The 16,092-nt window shown below is 45.7% G+C and overlaps 7 protein-coding genes across 7 annotated transcripts; 4 read left to right on the plus strand and 3 right to left on the minus strand. All coding sequences in view use genetic code 12, as the record gives it.

Annotated features, from left to right (window-relative positions):
• Positions 1-362: 362 nt before the first annotated feature.
• On the minus strand, positions 363-1,673 carry MNT2 (alpha-1,2-mannosyltransferase KRE2; the record flags this gene model as incomplete). The annotated part of the gene is made up of 1 exon (XM_025485593.1): positions 363-1,673. The coding sequence occupies one exon, from the start codon at positions 1,671-1,673 to the stop codon at positions 363-365; it is 1,311 nt and encodes a 436-aa protein (XP_025341058.1).
• A 1,948-nt stretch (positions 1,674-3,621) lies between these two features.
• On the plus strand, positions 3,622-5,322 carry NPL4 (Npl4p; the record flags this gene model as incomplete). Its single annotated transcript, XM_025485594.1, has 1 exon — positions 3,622-5,322. One exon carries the CDS (start codon positions 3,622-3,624, stop codon positions 5,320-5,322), a length of 1,701 nt encoding a protein of 566 aa, XP_025341059.1.
• Positions 5,323-5,915: 593 nt separating this feature from the next.
• On the plus strand, positions 5,916-8,015 carry MSI3 (adenyl-nucleotide exchange factor; the record flags this gene model as incomplete). The annotated part of the gene is made up of 1 exon (XM_025485595.1): positions 5,916-8,015. One exon carries the CDS (start codon positions 5,916-5,918, stop codon positions 8,013-8,015), a length of 2,100 nt encoding a protein of 699 aa, XP_025341060.1.
• Positions 8,016-8,526: 511 nt separating this feature from the next.
• On the plus strand, positions 8,527-10,671 carry CXQ85_001901 (serine/threonine protein kinase; the record flags this gene model as incomplete). Its single annotated transcript, XM_025485596.1, has 1 exon — positions 8,527-10,671. The coding sequence occupies one exon, from the start codon at positions 8,527-8,529 to the stop codon at positions 10,669-10,671; it is 2,145 nt and encodes a 714-aa protein (XP_025341061.1).
• Positions 10,672-10,865: 194 nt separating this feature from the next.
• On the minus strand, positions 10,866-12,521 carry ELP3 (Elongator subunit; the record flags this gene model as incomplete). Its single annotated transcript, XM_025485597.1, has 1 exon — positions 10,866-12,521. The coding sequence occupies one exon, from the start codon at positions 12,519-12,521 to the stop codon at positions 10,866-10,868; it is 1,656 nt and encodes a 551-aa protein (XP_025341062.1).
• A 1,021-nt stretch (positions 12,522-13,542) lies between these two features.
• On the plus strand, positions 13,543-14,388 carry CXQ85_001903 (uncharacterized protein; the record flags this gene model as incomplete). Its single annotated transcript, XM_025485598.1, has 1 exon — positions 13,543-14,388. One exon carries the CDS (start codon positions 13,543-13,545, stop codon positions 14,386-14,388), a length of 846 nt encoding a protein of 281 aa, XP_025341063.1.
• A 189-nt stretch (positions 14,389-14,577) lies between these two features.
• CXQ85_001904 (uncharacterized protein) lies at positions 14,578-16,029 on the minus strand (the record flags this gene model as incomplete). The annotated part of the gene is made up of 1 exon (XM_025485599.1): positions 14,578-16,029. One exon carries the CDS (start codon positions 16,027-16,029, stop codon positions 14,578-14,580), a length of 1,452 nt encoding a protein of 483 aa, XP_025341064.1.
• Between the last annotated feature and the right edge of the window lie 63 nt (positions 16,030-16,092).

The raw sequence follows: 16,092 nt of genomic DNA on the forward strand, positions 1-16,092 counted from the left end.
TATTTTTTTTTTTTTTTTTTTTTTTTTGCGGCGTCCTCGTCGTCAACACGAGAGCATGAAGAAAATTCCCAATGCTCAATGGCAGAAGGGGAGATCTAATGGCACGTTTTTGGCACGTTTTGGCACGTTTTTCCCCCTTTTTCTTCCTCTTCAACACTCTACTTCTTCTCTATTCACCACCTGTTCACCACGTGTTGGCTACGGGGCCTTCTCTCACAGAAGCCTACAACTCGCTTAAGTGTCTCAGCGCACCAGACTCGCTCTCTGCAGCACGGCGCTACTTCCTCACCCACTGGCTCTGCCGCCTCTATTTGGTTTCCGCTATCTATATATTCCTCGTGTAAGCCTCACCTGAGCCTCTATCACTGGTAATCAACCCATTCCTTGGGCTTCTCGAGATTCATCGCCTCGTAGTATTTCTTTCCACAACTGTACCCTCTAAATGTAAAGTCCTTTTGTGGGTTGCAATCGCACCGGTGCTCGAATCGGAACTGTGGATTCAATGGGCATTGCGTATAAACGCCATGGTTGTATCCGACATCCTCGAAGTAATGGATCTTATCCTTGGGCAAAAAGAGGGCTGCGGCGATCGAATGAATTGGCGCATCGCCCCATCTTTCGTAAAAGAACCCGCCCGTCTTATCAAGATAATCAAAGTAGTCTCTGTACGCTTGCGACCTCCAGAACTTCAACGACGCCACTTCAAAGTTCGACCAGAAGTGACACAAGTTGTATGTTTTGCCCTTGTCGTTACTGATAAAGTCCATGAAGTTGTCCTTGGCAAGGTACTCTGGGTGCAAGTCAATGAAGTCCTTGGTGTGCTTCCATAACGTAGGAATTGTCTTTTCAAACTCATGAATGGAAATCGTGAATCCGTAAACCTTATCGTTGTCTTCCATGTATCTGAACAAATCGTAGTTCAAATCACAGTGCACCTGGATACCTGGCTCCACACGCCAGTACCAGTCATACTCGTCCAACAATGGATTTCTCCAGAAGAATCCACTTTCAAATCGACACATGTGTCTGTAAGACTCAGAATCACCATAAATAATCTTTGCTGCCTTCATATCAGCACGGGCCTTGGCGGCTTTTTCATGATCAATCCAATCTGGATATGACCAGTGCTCCTCAGGAATAAGTCCAAACTTGGCCTGGCCCGAGACAATAGAAGTCGTCAAGTCCTTAAACTCCTGAGTGAAAGGCTGGTCATTAAGGAAAACCCAATCATACTGAAACTTTCTGTTGAACCGATCTTCAACGTTTCTGATAGCCTTGATCAAGTCGTACAACTCCTCGTTCCTGGCCAAAGACACAAACGTGGCCTTAGCACGTTTACCAGGAATAACACAATCTCCTGGTTGTTTACCAGTCTGGCCCAGCGACCCGATCTGTTGCAAAGCAGCATTTTCCTCCTTGTCGTTGTCTTTAATCGAAGGAGCGTTTGGAGCCTGAGGAGCCTGGTGAGCCTCTGGCTGTGGTTCCGACGGGAGATCAACCGGAACGTTCTTGTTTGCCTTGAAATCAGAAACCACCTGGCCCGTGGACTTGTCCACGTACACCACTGTTTTGTCCAGGGAAGTGCTGCCTAAAATAAAGTATAGAAAAAGGACAGCGATGGCTGAAGCAACGGCAACATAAAGCCTCTTATTCTGCGGAGCCCGAATTGCCATGGTGGATGCTCAAAAAGCAGGATGCTAAGTTATGCTGGTGGACAAGTAGTATGCTAATCTAAGAAATCGTCCACTCGGCCTCAGTGACGTCTTTTGGTCCTGGGACTGAATGGGCCCTCCACTGTGTGCAAGGCAAAGGAGGGCTCGGCTACAAAGCGCAGGAACGGTTGCTGTTTTACCCAAGCACGGACAAATCCAGGAACGGGCGGGACAGGCGGTTCAAAAGGCTGAATACTTAAGTTAACTAAGCGGCTTCTACGAACTTTAACCACCCAGCGCTGACAGCTTCTTGACAGCTTCTCCTTGGCGTACGGTTGCTGAAAGCCATATCACAAAACGAGAACCCAGGCGCATCTTTGACAGGCCCCGGTGCAGAATTATGGAAAACACTCATGCGAGCATTGTTGCATCTGGCTTCCCATCCCTTGAACAAATAGGGTAACAATACTGGAGACAGTCCCAGATCTGCGTTGGGACTATGGGCAATTACGTAGTGTGTTTGGTGGATCGGGGAGGATGTCAGATACACGGCTTGGGTGGGTGTGGTGAAGCCGAGGTGGGGGCCGAGGTGGGTAAATGCGCAGAGGCTGTGCTGGATGAAGGGTGAAATATAAAGGGTAAATGTATAAGGGGAGAGAAGAGGTTGGTTTATTTATGGGGGAGGGTGTTGGAGTGGAGAGAAGTGGTGGATTGTAGGCGAGGCGTGGTAAAGTTTAAATTAGGTTTCTGGTGGAATGAGGCTGTGTTGGTGGGGCGTGGGAAGATGGTGGAAAGGTGGTGGAAAGATGATGGAAGTGCTGGGGAATGGAACTTTGAGGCAATTCATGGAGAGGAGGTTTTGGTGTGGTCTGTTGGTGGTGGATGAGAAGAGAAATAGGGTTATGGGTGGATTGTGGGATCCATGGAGCGACATTTTGCAGCCATTCGCAGGTTTGAGGAAGTGGTGGTGAGTGCTGTAGAAGTATAAGAAATAGGGAACTTAGAGTGAATGGTGATTCAGGAATGTTTTTTATTTCGTATTTGCTGTTTAGTGGCTGTTTAGTGGTGGTTTAAGGGTGGTTTAAAGGTGGTTTTAATGGCTTAGGTAACTGGAGGCTTGGGTAGAATGGGCCATTCCCTGTACTCAGTATTAGTATCCAGCCAGTGCACACTGTCTCGATGTACAGATGCTAATCACCACTATTGCATTTTGTTAACTCTTCTTTTACTCTTTAATGAATTTCATGAAGGTTTCAAAACACTCAAAGATCAGAAAAGCTTCCAGGCACTAAGCAAGTATAAATAGCATTAGCTAATGACGTAGCTCTGGTTGCACCACTGAAAGTCTAAATACAGAGTGTCTTGGAATGATTAGGGAAATGTTCTTATCAAGTTTCCTCTGAAGGTCTTTAGACGCTCTAACTCTATTATTACAAGCTACTAGGATTTACTCAATGTAGGCTAAGAGAATTGAACCCTTCTTATATCTTACACCACTGGGTTATCTACGGTAGACCATGGCTGGCTCACCTTGAGTATCACAGAGCCACACTTAAGTGGTTAACCCATCGCTATAAAGAAAAGACTATTCATTTAGAAAGTCATTTTTGACACTAAATCCCTTAACCGTTAGTAGGAGCCAAAGCTCTCCAAAAGGTCATATCCTCCAATCCGTCCTTAACACTCGTGGTGTGCTTCTTAGAAGTGGCTGCGAAATCCAACAAAGGGCCACCAGAGCCACCCACCAGTATCTTCACCATGAAAAAAGAGCATCCAAAAACAAATCAAGAAGCAGTAATATCTTTAAAACTTTCTTTATTGAGTTTCCACCCACCCTTAAGCTCACAGTGAACATTCTAGTGGGTCTCCTGGCTCTCCGACTGGGGAGTGCCTGCACACTCTGAGATCGATGTAGTATGGCAATTCTACTTACCACCAGTTGCCCTCATAGTCCATACTCAATTATACCATGATCATCCGATTCAGAACCAAAGATGGTATGCTTCGAGTGAAGGCAGAGCCATCTGACCCGTTTTCCAAGCCTTTGACCGAGGTGGTTGCTAAATTCTCCATTCAAGACCCCAAACTGATCTTCGTAAGCGACAAACCAAATGACAAGGGAAAGAGCGCTGCAGAACTTGCTGAACAGTCAGTGGGAGAGCTTAAGCTTAAGAATGGTGATATGCTATTTGTTTCATATGAGTCAGCTACTTCTGAAGCACCAACAGCTCAGACTGGCCTGGTTCCTATAGATCGCCACCAGACAGTAGCTGTTAGAGATACTACTCCAGCGCCAAAGGAGTCAGTTAAACAGCATCCAGTGGACGACTTGCTTGATAAACTGGAAGGGCTTATTAAGAGGCCAAAATCCAGTTTCTGTAGCCATGGCGATAAGGGAATGTGTGAGTACTGTTCGCCTTTACCACCATGGGATAAGAACTACTTGAAGGAGCAAGGCATCAAGCATAAATCCTTCCATGCCTACTTGAAAGAGATGAACGAGCAACAGAACAATAAGAGCAAAGCTTCGTCTTATATTGCACCTTTGCAAGATCTTAATTATGCCATCAACTTGCATTGCCCAGGCGGCCATGCACCATATCCTGGAGGAATCTGTTCCAAATGCCAGCCAGCACCAATCACACTTCAGCAGCAGCCATTCCGTATGGTTGATCATGTGGAATTTTCAGACCACTCTCTTCTTAATACGTTTATTGATGTGTGGAGACAATCTGGTGTTCAACGGTATGGTGTTCTCTATGGTAGATACGAGCCATTTGAGAAGGTTCCTCTAGGCATTAAGGCTGTGGTGGAAGCTATTTATGAACCCCCACAACTGGGTGAGTTTGACGGTATCACTCTTCTTGACTGGCACAATGAAAAAGATGTCGATGAAGTGGCCCTGGCTTTGGGCTTACAGAAGGTAGGTGTGGTTTTTACAGACTTGACAGATTCAGGACGCAGAGATGGTACCGTTTTGTGCAAGCGTCATAAGGAATCATACTTCTTATCATGCCTTGAAGTGCTCATGGCAGCTAAGAACCAGGTCGCTCATCCGAACTACAGCAAATACTCGGAAACCAATGATTTCTCCTCCAAGTTCGTCACATGCGTCATTACAGGTAATCACAATGGTGAGATTGAACCTCATTCATATCAAGTTTCACGGAGCGCTGAGGGACTTATTAAGGCAGACATCATATCCGCTTCTACCCATCCAAACATGCTTTGCATCAACAAAACACAAGGATCAAGATATGTTCCGGATGTTTTTTACTCAAAAATCAATGAGTACGGCTTGGAAGTGAAGGAAAATGCTAAACCAGCTTTCCCTGTGGAGTTCTTATTGGTAACTCTACTGGATTCTTTCCCATTGGAACCCAAGCCAATGTTCAAGCTTGACTTTGTTGTCGAGAATAGAGACTTTTTGGGTGAGCTTCAGGACCTCAAAGCTGTTCAAAGGCAAATCCAGCTGGGTGATGGTGACGGCAGTCAGCTTGTTGACTTCCATTTCTTGGTGTATTTGCGCAAAATGGGCATTCTCAGTGATGACGAACTCAAATGTCTCTACCGTTATGCCAAAGACAAGAACTACGATGAATATTTACAGTTGGTGCAGTCAGGAGGATGGATGACACTCTTGACTGTCTTGGAGCAGAGCACGCATTAGGATCTCAGATAGAAACGCAGTCATTTGCAGCCATTTCCGAGCGAAGGAGGTTCGGAACGTGAAATGCCATTTCCGGATAAACTTTTCTGGTACCTTCTAACCACTGAAAAATCCTGTACCAAATGGCCCGTCTTAATACGAATAAGGTATTTGATCGAATCAAAGTTCCGGATGGTGGATCTTCCACTAGTGCAGTATTGGCATTTCGTGGGACCCTACTTGTCCAGGCCAAAAAGTTGCGAAGCTACCATGCACAATTGGAAGTTATCTGCCGGACTGCGTACCGTTGGCATCATCGACTAACTGAGGCAGCAGCAAGAATAATGGCCTGAAAACGCCAAAAACACTGCTCAAATAGGTTCAAAGCACATAAAAGTCATATACTAGTAACAGTTTCAGCGGATTACACTTTTCATTGACCCGAAAAAAAGTCCCCACGTGATAGATTTTTCTCGAATCTTCTAGATGAGTCGTGCGCGGCCAGAAGCACTTTTTCGCATACTATATGAAAAGTCGCCTCAGCGCATTTGGACCTAAGTACTACGTGAATACTACCACGAGATTCAAAGAAACTAGCAACCTGAATTTACAAAATGGCTACTCCATTTGGTGTCGACTTCGGTAATGACAACACTGTCATTGCCTGTGCAAGAAACAGAGGTATTGATATCATTGTGAACGAGGTTTCCAACCGTTCCACTCCCTCTTTGGTTGGTTTCGGTCAGAAGAACAGATTCATCGGTGAGACCGGTAAGAACCAGCAGACTTCCAACTTGAAGAACACTGTTGGCAACTTGAAGAGAATCTTGGGTTTGAACTACAAGGACCCAGACTTCAAGGTGGAGTCTGACTTTTTCTCCTGTGGTTTGACTGAGAACGAGCAGGGTCAGATCAACGCCAAGGTGAGATTCTTGAACGAGCCTCAGGAGTTCACTTCCACACAATTGTCTGCTATGTTCTTGAACAAGATCAAGGACATTACTGTCAAGGAGACCAAGGGTAACATTGTGGACATTTGTCTTTCTGTTCCAGTTTGGTTCACCGAGAAGCAGAGACGTGCTGCTTCTGATGCTTGTAAGATTGCCGGCTTGAACCCTGTCAGAATTGTCAACGAGGTCACCGCCGCCGCCGTCGGGTACGGTGTTTTCAAGCAGAATGAGTTGCCTGAGGACAAGCCAAGAAACGTCGCTTTCGTCGACATTGGCCACTCTTCTTACCAGGTTTCCATCGCTGCCGTCAAGAAGGGTGAGTTGAAGGTCTTGGGTTCTGCCTACGACAAGCACTTTGGTGGTAGAGACTTCGACAAGGCCATCACTGAGCACTTTGCTGATGAGTTCAAGGCTAAGTACAAGATTGACATCAGAGAGAACCCTAAGGCTTACTACAGAGTTCTTACTGCTGCTGAGAAGTTGAAGAAGGTTTTGTCTGCCAACACCCAGGCTCCAATCAACATTGAGTCTGTCATGAACGATGTTGACGTCTCTTCTTCTTTGACCAGAGATGAGTTGGAGGAGTTCATCAAGCCATTGTTGGAGAGAATCAACGTCCCAGTTGATATTGCTTTGAAGGACGCTGGCCTCACCACTGACGACATCGACTCCATTGAGATCATCGGTGGCTGTACCAGAGTTCCAAGCTTGAAGAACAAGTTGTCTGAGATCTTCGGCAAGCCTTTGTCTACCACCCTTAACCAGGATGAGGCTATTGCCAGAGGTAACGCTTTCATTTGCGCCATGCACTCTCCAACCTTGAGAGTCAGACCATTCAAGTTCGAGGACTTCAACCCATACTCTGTCTCTTACTTCTGGGACAAGGATGAGGAGGATGACGACCACTTGGAGGTCTTCCCAAGAGGTGGTACTTTCCCATCTACCAAGATCATCACTTTGTTCAGAAAGGGTGACTTCGATGTCGAGGCTAGATACACCAACAAGAACGAAATGCCAGCTGGTGTTGAGGACTTGATCGCCAAGTGGCACATCAAGGGTGTCCAGCCAAACAAGGGTGAGACTTCTATTGCTACCAAGTTGAAGTTGAGAAACGACCCATCTGGTTTCTACACCATCGAGTCTGCTCACACTGTTGAGGAGAAGCTCGTCAAGGAGTTGGTTGAGCCAAAGGAAGGCGAGGAAGTCGATGAGGACGCCGAGCCAGAATACAAGGAGGTCAAGAAGCAGGTCAAGAAGGATGACTTGGTTCTTGAGGTCCAGTCCGCCGCTTTGACCGAGGGCGAGAGAGCTGCATTGTTCGAGAAGGAGAATGCCTTGATCGTTGCCGACAAATTGGTTGCTGACACCGAGGACAGAAAGAACGCCTTGGAGGAATACATCTACGAATTGCGTGGCAAGTTGGATGACCAGTACAAGGATTTCGCCTCTGACGACGAGAAGGCTACCTTGTCCGAGAAGTTGATGAAGGCTGAGGACTGGTTGTACGATGACGGTTACGACTCGACCAAGGCTAAGTACATTGCTAAGTACGAGGAGTTGGCTGCTCTTGGAAACCTCATTAGAGGCCGTTACATGGCTAAGGAGGAAGAGAAGAAGCAGGCAATTAGACAGAAGCAGGAGGCTGACCAGATGGCCGCTATGGCTGAGAAGATGGCTGCCCAGAGAGAGGCTTCTAAGGGCTCCGAAGGTGAGAAGAAGGATGACAAGAAGGAGGAGAAGGGCGACGAGATGGACCTCGACTAATGTTAATACCATTCGTTCTTCTGTCCCGCAATAGAATTATATAATCTATAGGTAAAGGCATTCTTGGACGTGAAGCGTAGACCACCCAAAATCATCCCATACTTAGCCCCTTACATACAATATGAACCGTTGGAATTTACCCCAGCCGTATCCTTACCTTACTTTTTTTTTTGGCTATTTTTACTCAGCCATCTATCACAGTCATCGGTTTGTCTATCCCCTCTGTAGCATAGACGACGTGCCAGGGCACGTGACTGCATTCCCTCCCCCAGCACTATACCGCTCGGTTTTCTGGTGATTTTCTCACGGTTCCTGCCCGATAGACTACCTAAACCTTCTGTTATTGTTCATAGTACCGTACCGGACTGATTCTTTTTTTTTTTTTTTTAATATTATTTAAAAGGTCACCTTCCCAGCACTGGCGAAAACCCACCGGAAAAATTGAAAAAACCCATCCCCCTTAAAGTGAATATTCCATAATCAGTAATTCGCCTTCCACGCTGCGGTCTCGATGCCAAAACACAAGTCGAACTTGTCCATTGCAATCAAAAAGGCCGACACAGAGAGCCAGGCAGCACAGAAAAAGGCCAAAACAAGAACCCAGAACCATGAAACCACGTCGCTCAAGAGCAACGATTCGGTGCTAGACAGCCTTGCTGAATGCGTGGAGCCTAGGGAGTCCAGCAGTATTTCGTCTTCCTTTAATCTTTTACCCGGGTTCAACGGACCAGGCAACCTTGGCACGTCGCTACCGCTGGTAAGACTGTTTAGACCAGAGCTTACGCCTATTACAACAACGTTTGAGGATCAGAGCGAGGAACAGCTTAACAACTTGATCAGGAGGGAGCTGGAGAGCGCAGACAAGGAGAGCACGTCGTTGAAAAGTAAGATTTCAAAGGATGAGCTTCAAACAAAGATGGAGGAACACGATGAAGCGGATGAAGCCAGTGATAGTGAAGATGAGCTTAATGCGGTGAACCCGGAAAACGAGGAGGATCTTAAGGACTATGTTCCTGGCGGCTATCATACTTGTCACATTGGCGAGACGTATAAAAACAAAAAGTACACTTTGGTGAGGAAACTCGGATGGGGCCATTTCTCCACCGTGTGGCTCGCTAGGGATAACGATAAACAGTGCCATGTGGCGATGAAGATTGTACGGTCTGCCAAACAGTACACAGACACTGCCGTTGATGAGATCAAGCTTTTAGATAAGGTCACCACCTCCGATACTCATCACCCTGGCCACGAGCATGTCATTCAACTTTTAGATACCTTCTCACATGAAGGTCCCAACGGTGTTCACGTTTGCATGGTGTTTGAAGTTCTTGGAGAAAATCTTCTCGGTCTCATCCGTCGCTACAAGCATAAGGGGATCCCCGTTGTTTTTGTGAAGCAGATCGCAAAGCAGTTATTGTCTGCATTGGATTTTCTTCATCGTAAATGCGGTGTTATCCATACCGATATTAAACCAGAGAACGTTTTAATCGAGATTGGCGATGTCGAACAGATTGTCCGTATGGTGGAGCAGGAGGAGCATCAAGCAAAGCTTCAGCGTAAGTTACTGCGCACAAAATCACAATCTGGAGCTGCCTCCCAGTCCAATTCCACTCCATCAACTTCCACCCAGAACACCCCTCAGATCAAGCATGCTCAGCTCGCTGAGAAAGTCAGGCCATCAGTGGAAATGGCTTCACCGCTGCTTGGTCGCAATGGAAGAAGGTCCCGTCGTCAAACACTCATTACGGGTTCACAGCCTTTACCTTCTCCATTGCGGTCATTCAACAAGTCATTCACGAACATCCATACGCTTTCCAGCTCCTCCCAGAACACCCCAATTCAAAAGGTGGTAAGTCATGGCTCCTTTACCAACACCTCTGATGCGGAAACTTCCGAACAGATGGAAAAAAGCTTGAACAACTCGCTTTCTTCAATGTACATATCAAACTCTTCAGGTACCTTTATGGGTCCAAACAGAGATAATGGGGACGAGTCGTTTGTCAATAACTCATCCTTGATCATAAATGAAGACGAGTTGATTTCCGTGAAAATAGCCGATTTGGGTAATTCCTGCTGGGTGCATCATCACTTCACCGATGAGATTCAAACAAGACAATATAGATCCCCAGAAGTCTTGCTTGGGTACCATTGGGGAGCATCTGCTGACCTTTGGTCTTTCGCTTGCTTGATGTTTGAGCTTCTCACTGGTGACTACTTGTTTGATCCAAGGTCCGGCAAGTCTTACAGTAAAGACGACGACCATATTGCTCAAATAATCGAGTTGATTGGTCCTTTCTCACGCACAATGCTCAAGGAGAGCTACTACGCCAGAGACTTCTTTAGTTCTAGGGGTGAGTTGCTCAGGATTTCAAAGTTAAAGCCTTGGGGACTTAAAGATGTGCTTATTGAAAAGTACAAGTTCCCTGTTAGTGACGCAATCGAAATCTCGGACTTCTTGTCGCCAATGTTGACTTTACAGCCAGAGAAGAGAGCAGATGCTGGTGGTATGGTCAACCATCCATGGTTAAGTGATGCCCTTGGTCTTGAGAATGTTGTCTTGGAGCGTCCTGTGGGAGGCTCTGGAGAAGACATTCCAGGTTGGGCACACGAAATCGATCCTCAATCTCAGGGCAACCGGTTTTTCTTCCGCCATTGATTGGGGTATTCCATTCTTGCATTATTTTTACTCTATTGCATTCATGTTTGTATTATAAAAACTTCATGGGAAGGACTGTTTTATTTTTTACAGATGTCAGATTAGAAGGTGTGAAACTATGAGAAAAGGTGATTATATGTATATATCAAGTTTAATGTATATTGTACCGTCTCCCATTAATTAAAGCTAACTATTTAAAGCATCTTGGACATGTATGGTCCATCAACTTCGTATCCCAACTTGGCGTAGTAGTTCCTGACACCAACACCAGAAATGACACTGATCTTTTCTGATCCATGTTCTTCTCTAGCAATACGCTCGGCCTCTTCCATCAATAAGGTACCGAAACCTTGATGCTGGAACTTTCTAGGATCTCTGGAATGCAAAGGCACAACTGAACCATAAACGTGCAACTCACGAACAATAGAAGTTGGCTGCAGCGTGAACTCTTTTCTGTATGTGTACTTCTCTGTTGCTTTTCTCAAACGTAACAAACCAATAAGAATATCCTGCTTAGGATCTTCATAAGACAAGAAAGTTTCCCAACCACCGTTAGCGGTGTAGTCTCTTCTTATAAGTTCCACCTGATCAGGCAGGACCTTGTGATGCACTTCTTGGATACCAACTTCTCTGGTACGGACGTCACGACATGATGTACCAAAGTCTTTCATTCTGGCCAATGCCAACTCACGCAAGTTACCATTCTCAACACCAGAGGAGACTAATGGCATAGGGATATCACGCTGGACACGGTAAATACGAGTCCAAGGAGGAACCAAGGCCAAGATTCTTGCAACCAAGTCAATAAGCGCATTAGCATTGTATGACTTGTAGAGACCCTTCTTCCAAAGTTCGTAAAGACCAGTTCCTCTGATGACCAATGTTGGGTAGATCTTAAGACCGTCTGTTCTGAAAGCAGGGTTCTCGAAATACTCAATAAACTGGTTAAGATCACGCTCCATGCCGACGTTTGGCAAATCAGGCATCATATGACTGACAACCTTGTAACCAGCGTCCTTGGCAACGGCAAAAGTCTCGCACACAGCTTTCACAGTGTGGCCTCTGTTGGTGTCTCTGGCAACATCCTCATACACTGACTGAACACCCACCTCCAATCTGGTACATCCATACTTCAACATATCACTAAGATGCGTTTCAGTACAGTAATCAGGCCTTGTTTCGATGGTGATACCCACACACTTTGTCTGTGACTGTTGAGAGAACTTGATGGCCTCGTCCAAGTTCTTACCATTATAACCTGATAAGGCATTATGCAACTGGGTAATAAATCCTTCCCTGTAGTCCTGAGGCAAAGACATGAAAGTACCACCCATAATGATATATTCCACCTTGTCGATGGAATGACCCAACAGTCTGAGCTGCTCGATTCTACCTCTGGCCTGTTCGTAAGGGTCGTAACGAGCACGGATAGCTCTCATGGATGTAGGTTCATACCCAGTATAAGACTGAGTGGAATATTCGAAATCCGAATCAGGACCTCCAGGACAGTAAACACAAATGTTACCAGTGTAAGCGATATGAGGGCATCTGTGTGGCTTACACATAACCGCTACAACAGCGATACCAGATGCTGTTCTGACGGGCTTGGCCTTGAGTTTAGGAATGAGGTATTTCTTATGCTGGTCGGGGATCGATGAAATGATGTCTGTAAGACGTGGCTGATGCTTCAACTTGTGCTTCTTTGCGTACCTTGTGATGAGACCGTTAAGGTTGACGTCTTTAGAAGTCTTGAGAGATGCCACAAGCTCCAAAGAGATATCGGCACAACATTGGATGAACCGCTCTTTCTCGGGAGCTAGCTTACGGCCCTTTTGTACCGCTGAAGGCATGTTTGTACGATGGGGTAAGTCTTTATCTGTAGATGAGATTGAAAGATCTGAAGCTTCTCATCGCCTGGTGTATGGCGGTGCACGGATGTGAAGATGTCAGCCCTTCAAATGTGGTAGATCTATATACTTTTGATGAAAATGGAATTAAGGAAATCTGTATGTTTTTTGTTGGTTTCTGAAGAGCTGTGAACCTTCTGAATTTATTATATCAAGTTGTGGTGGCATACGGCCAATGTACTGGGTTACACAGTTATGCGACTCTTAGCAATATGAGTTCGTTGATTCGCTTACTAGGAAGAGGATACTAGATGTGTGGCTTTCCATTAGAATATGGTAGTAAATGGTTTTTTGGTGTTTTAGAACGGTAAATGTTTCATTTGGTGGGTTTTACAAAAAAAAAAAAAAGAAAAGTGGTCCCTTCAAGGTTGTGATGTGGGTTAGCTAACCATGTAGGCTGCACTAGTCCCAACAGATTCTGCAAGTCGATGAGATGAATACTGAGACTTTAACAAATTGCGCTTGCTTTGAAAGATTATATTTCAATAGTAATAAGACAGCTGCCAATGTTAAATTGTGTTTATATCAGTGGTGTTTATGGCATCTTGGAATGGCTGCGAAAAGACCATGGTGCTAGAGAGACCACCCACTAGAAGCTCGTAAAACTAAAAGAATGTGTTTAAAGACAGTTTTAGTCGATTTGAATCACTGTTTTGACTTTCTTTAACTGTCTATATTATATATTCAGTCAATTTTAGGGCAGATAAAGCAAGGCTCCACTCCATTTTGCACCCATTACCATTCACTAACAATTGACACCAAGCACACCAAACTTTTATCAAACAATCCTTACATAATACCTAGACCTTTTAAGTTCAATAGAACACTATTTCAATCCATTTCAGACCCTTTTGTGTCTAATTAGTGGCACCTTTCTGTCCTCCTCCTCTGCCTACCCTGCATCCTGTAGCTACTACTAAAATTTTCAGACCCCAAGATCCAACTTGCAAACACGGGTTTCACCATGTTGGGCATCAGAAGTATTGCGAGAGTCAGACCTCAACCCGCTTCTTACTTGCTTTCCAGAGGAGCTCCTAAGATTGCTCTCTCCAAAAGAACCTACGCTAACGCTAATGAGGTAGATATCACCAAAATCCCCTTGAAGCAGCTCGGATGCTTTGCTGAGTTTTACGTTCCACCAAGATTGAGAGACTGCCCTGTCACGTCATGGCACAGACTTGTGATTAGAAGATTCGCTGCATTTGCCATGAACACATTTAGTGTGTATCGTTTCAGAAAAGACACTAACCTCAAATTGCAGTTTAATGACTGGAAGGAGCGTACCGTGGAGGAATACGTCAAGACTAATAAGATTTTTGCCAAGGCATGCTCCCTTCGGAAGCAGCATAGAGAACCTTTCATCAAGGAACAGCTTGACGGCGTGGCTGGTACTCATGTCATCCAAGCTTTGTCCCGTAGGGTCCTGAAGTTCCCAGCCAACACGAAGGTGAACTGGAATCTTCTCAGTATTGAAGAGAACCCTAAGGTTATTTCGGTTGCTCCTATCCCTAATAAGGACGAAGTCACTGCTCTTCTTCAGCTTGTCACTAAGGTGAAGACCAAGCAAGAGATGATCGTGGATTCTAACGGTAAGACTGACAAGACTGAGAGGGTCGTCACAGACTACTTGGTCAGTACGATTGACCCATTCACTAAAGAGCAGCTCTTGGTGGGCTCTCTCTTTGAATCTGACCACATGAGAGGAGTCCAGCCTGAGTTTGACCCCAAGGACGTGGGTGGCATGATGGCCTTCCAAAAGAGGGCTGGTGACATTTACCGTGAACCACCTAAGGCCATTGCCAGCAATTAATAATCGTTGCCAAAGCATTCTTGTAGATATATGTTCTATTTGTGTATATAGAAAAATTAAAACAAATCAAAATATAAAAGATCATCGATTCAATCAATGTCTAGTCTTTAGTTCCCAATTCTAGTTTTTTTTTACCATCCGTACTTTTTTAAGGCGTTATCCCAAGTTCATCGTTGTCAGCTGCAAGGCTTACTCCATCAAAAACACATCGTTGTCGTTTCCCACGCCATAGTTCTTTTTAATATCCGAGGGCGACCGCTCAATATTCGGTCTCACCCATAATGTTCCTGATTGAGATCTTGAATCTCTTCTCTGGAGTTCCTGTGGTGTCAAAATCAAGTTCCCAAGCGATGCCGGGACATAGTCTTCAAAGAAAGCATTCTCGTCATCTTCAATTGCATCTTCCCCGTGAGAACCATCCAGAATAGCTACCTCATCGGTAAGCCTGATGTTATTCTGGGAAGGTGAAGTAAGAAACGCATTACTGGATCTGCTCAACAGTCCGAGTCTGTGCTGGAAATCAAAGTGGTCTTGTGGCAGTTCAGTACGCTGGCTGCCGAGTAAGTTGGAGGAAAAGTCAATAGAGTTGGGCAGCGAAACCAAGTTGGTTGGTGAGGTTGAAGAAAACGATCTCAACCTAGACCCAAATCCATTTTGGTTGCTGGTAGTAAACGGATTCGTCGTGGTAGCGCTTCCTGGAACCAGCCAGTCATGCAACGACTGGTAGTTAGCTGTGGGGCTGGTCAAAGTGATAGGTTTTGTTCTGGCGTTATAGTAAGCCAGCTGAAGCGTCAGTGACGACGAGTGCAGTAAAGAGTTCCGGAAAGCAGCGTTGGCATGAGAGTTATCATGTTCACCAAACGAACTCTTTCTAATATCAAGAGGGTCGCTAAGGTACGATCTTCCGTTATCAAAACTTCCAAGCTCAACCGTATTCAGCTGGCTTGATTCTAATTTAGGCCGTGATGGTATTCTGTCTGTTGGCGAAGGCCCATATTGTCTTAAAGGAGTCGCTCCAATGTGGCTGCTGACATGTCCGTTGCTAGGTGTACCAGTGCCAGCACTGGCTGTCGAAGCCTGGGACACAGCTCTTGTCTTTTGGTGGTGTGGCGAGGAAGATTCAGAGCTGGAGTTCTGTTCAGAAGCCAATTCAGAGGCTATTGCTCCGTATTTCTTCTCCTGACGCCGCAACGATTTAGAATTCACCCTTGTTCCGTCTGGCAAAAAATGAGCCAAGGCACATTTCAAACCGAATTTGCAATTACCCTTCTGAAAGTATTTGCACGGTAACTTATCTGCCGCAAGCGAGCCATCCAAATTGTGGCTAAATGGGCACGAGTTTCCCGCCTGACAATTCCCCTGGCGAAAAAATTTACACGGAACATGGCTCAAGTTCTTATTTGAGTTAGCACCCGAGCCCAGGCTGCCGTTCACAGAAACCGTCCCTGGTGGGCCAGTGTTGGGAGGCAATTGGTCCAGAATTGAACAAAGATCAAACGGGTGGCCCGGCTTCGAGCGAGGCTGGCTGGACGAGGCCAGTGACGGTTTGCTATGGCGGTGGGAACCTTTCCCCAGGTCGTCAGAAAACGGGATATATTTGTCATGGTTGACAGTCAAAAATTGTATCTCTGGGCCAGGCATAGCTGGCGAGGAAGATAAGGAAACTGGCTAATTTAGGCTGCAGAGGAGGGGCAGCAGAGCAGC

The sequence above is a fragment of the Candidozyma haemuli genome (assembly GCF_002926055.2).
Source record: "Candidozyma haemuli strain B11899 chromosome Unknown C_2014730914, whole genome shotgun sequence".
In the NCBI taxonomy this organism is placed as follows: Eukaryota; Fungi; Ascomycota; class Pichiomycetes; order Serinales; family Metschnikowiaceae; genus Candidozyma; species Candidozyma haemuli.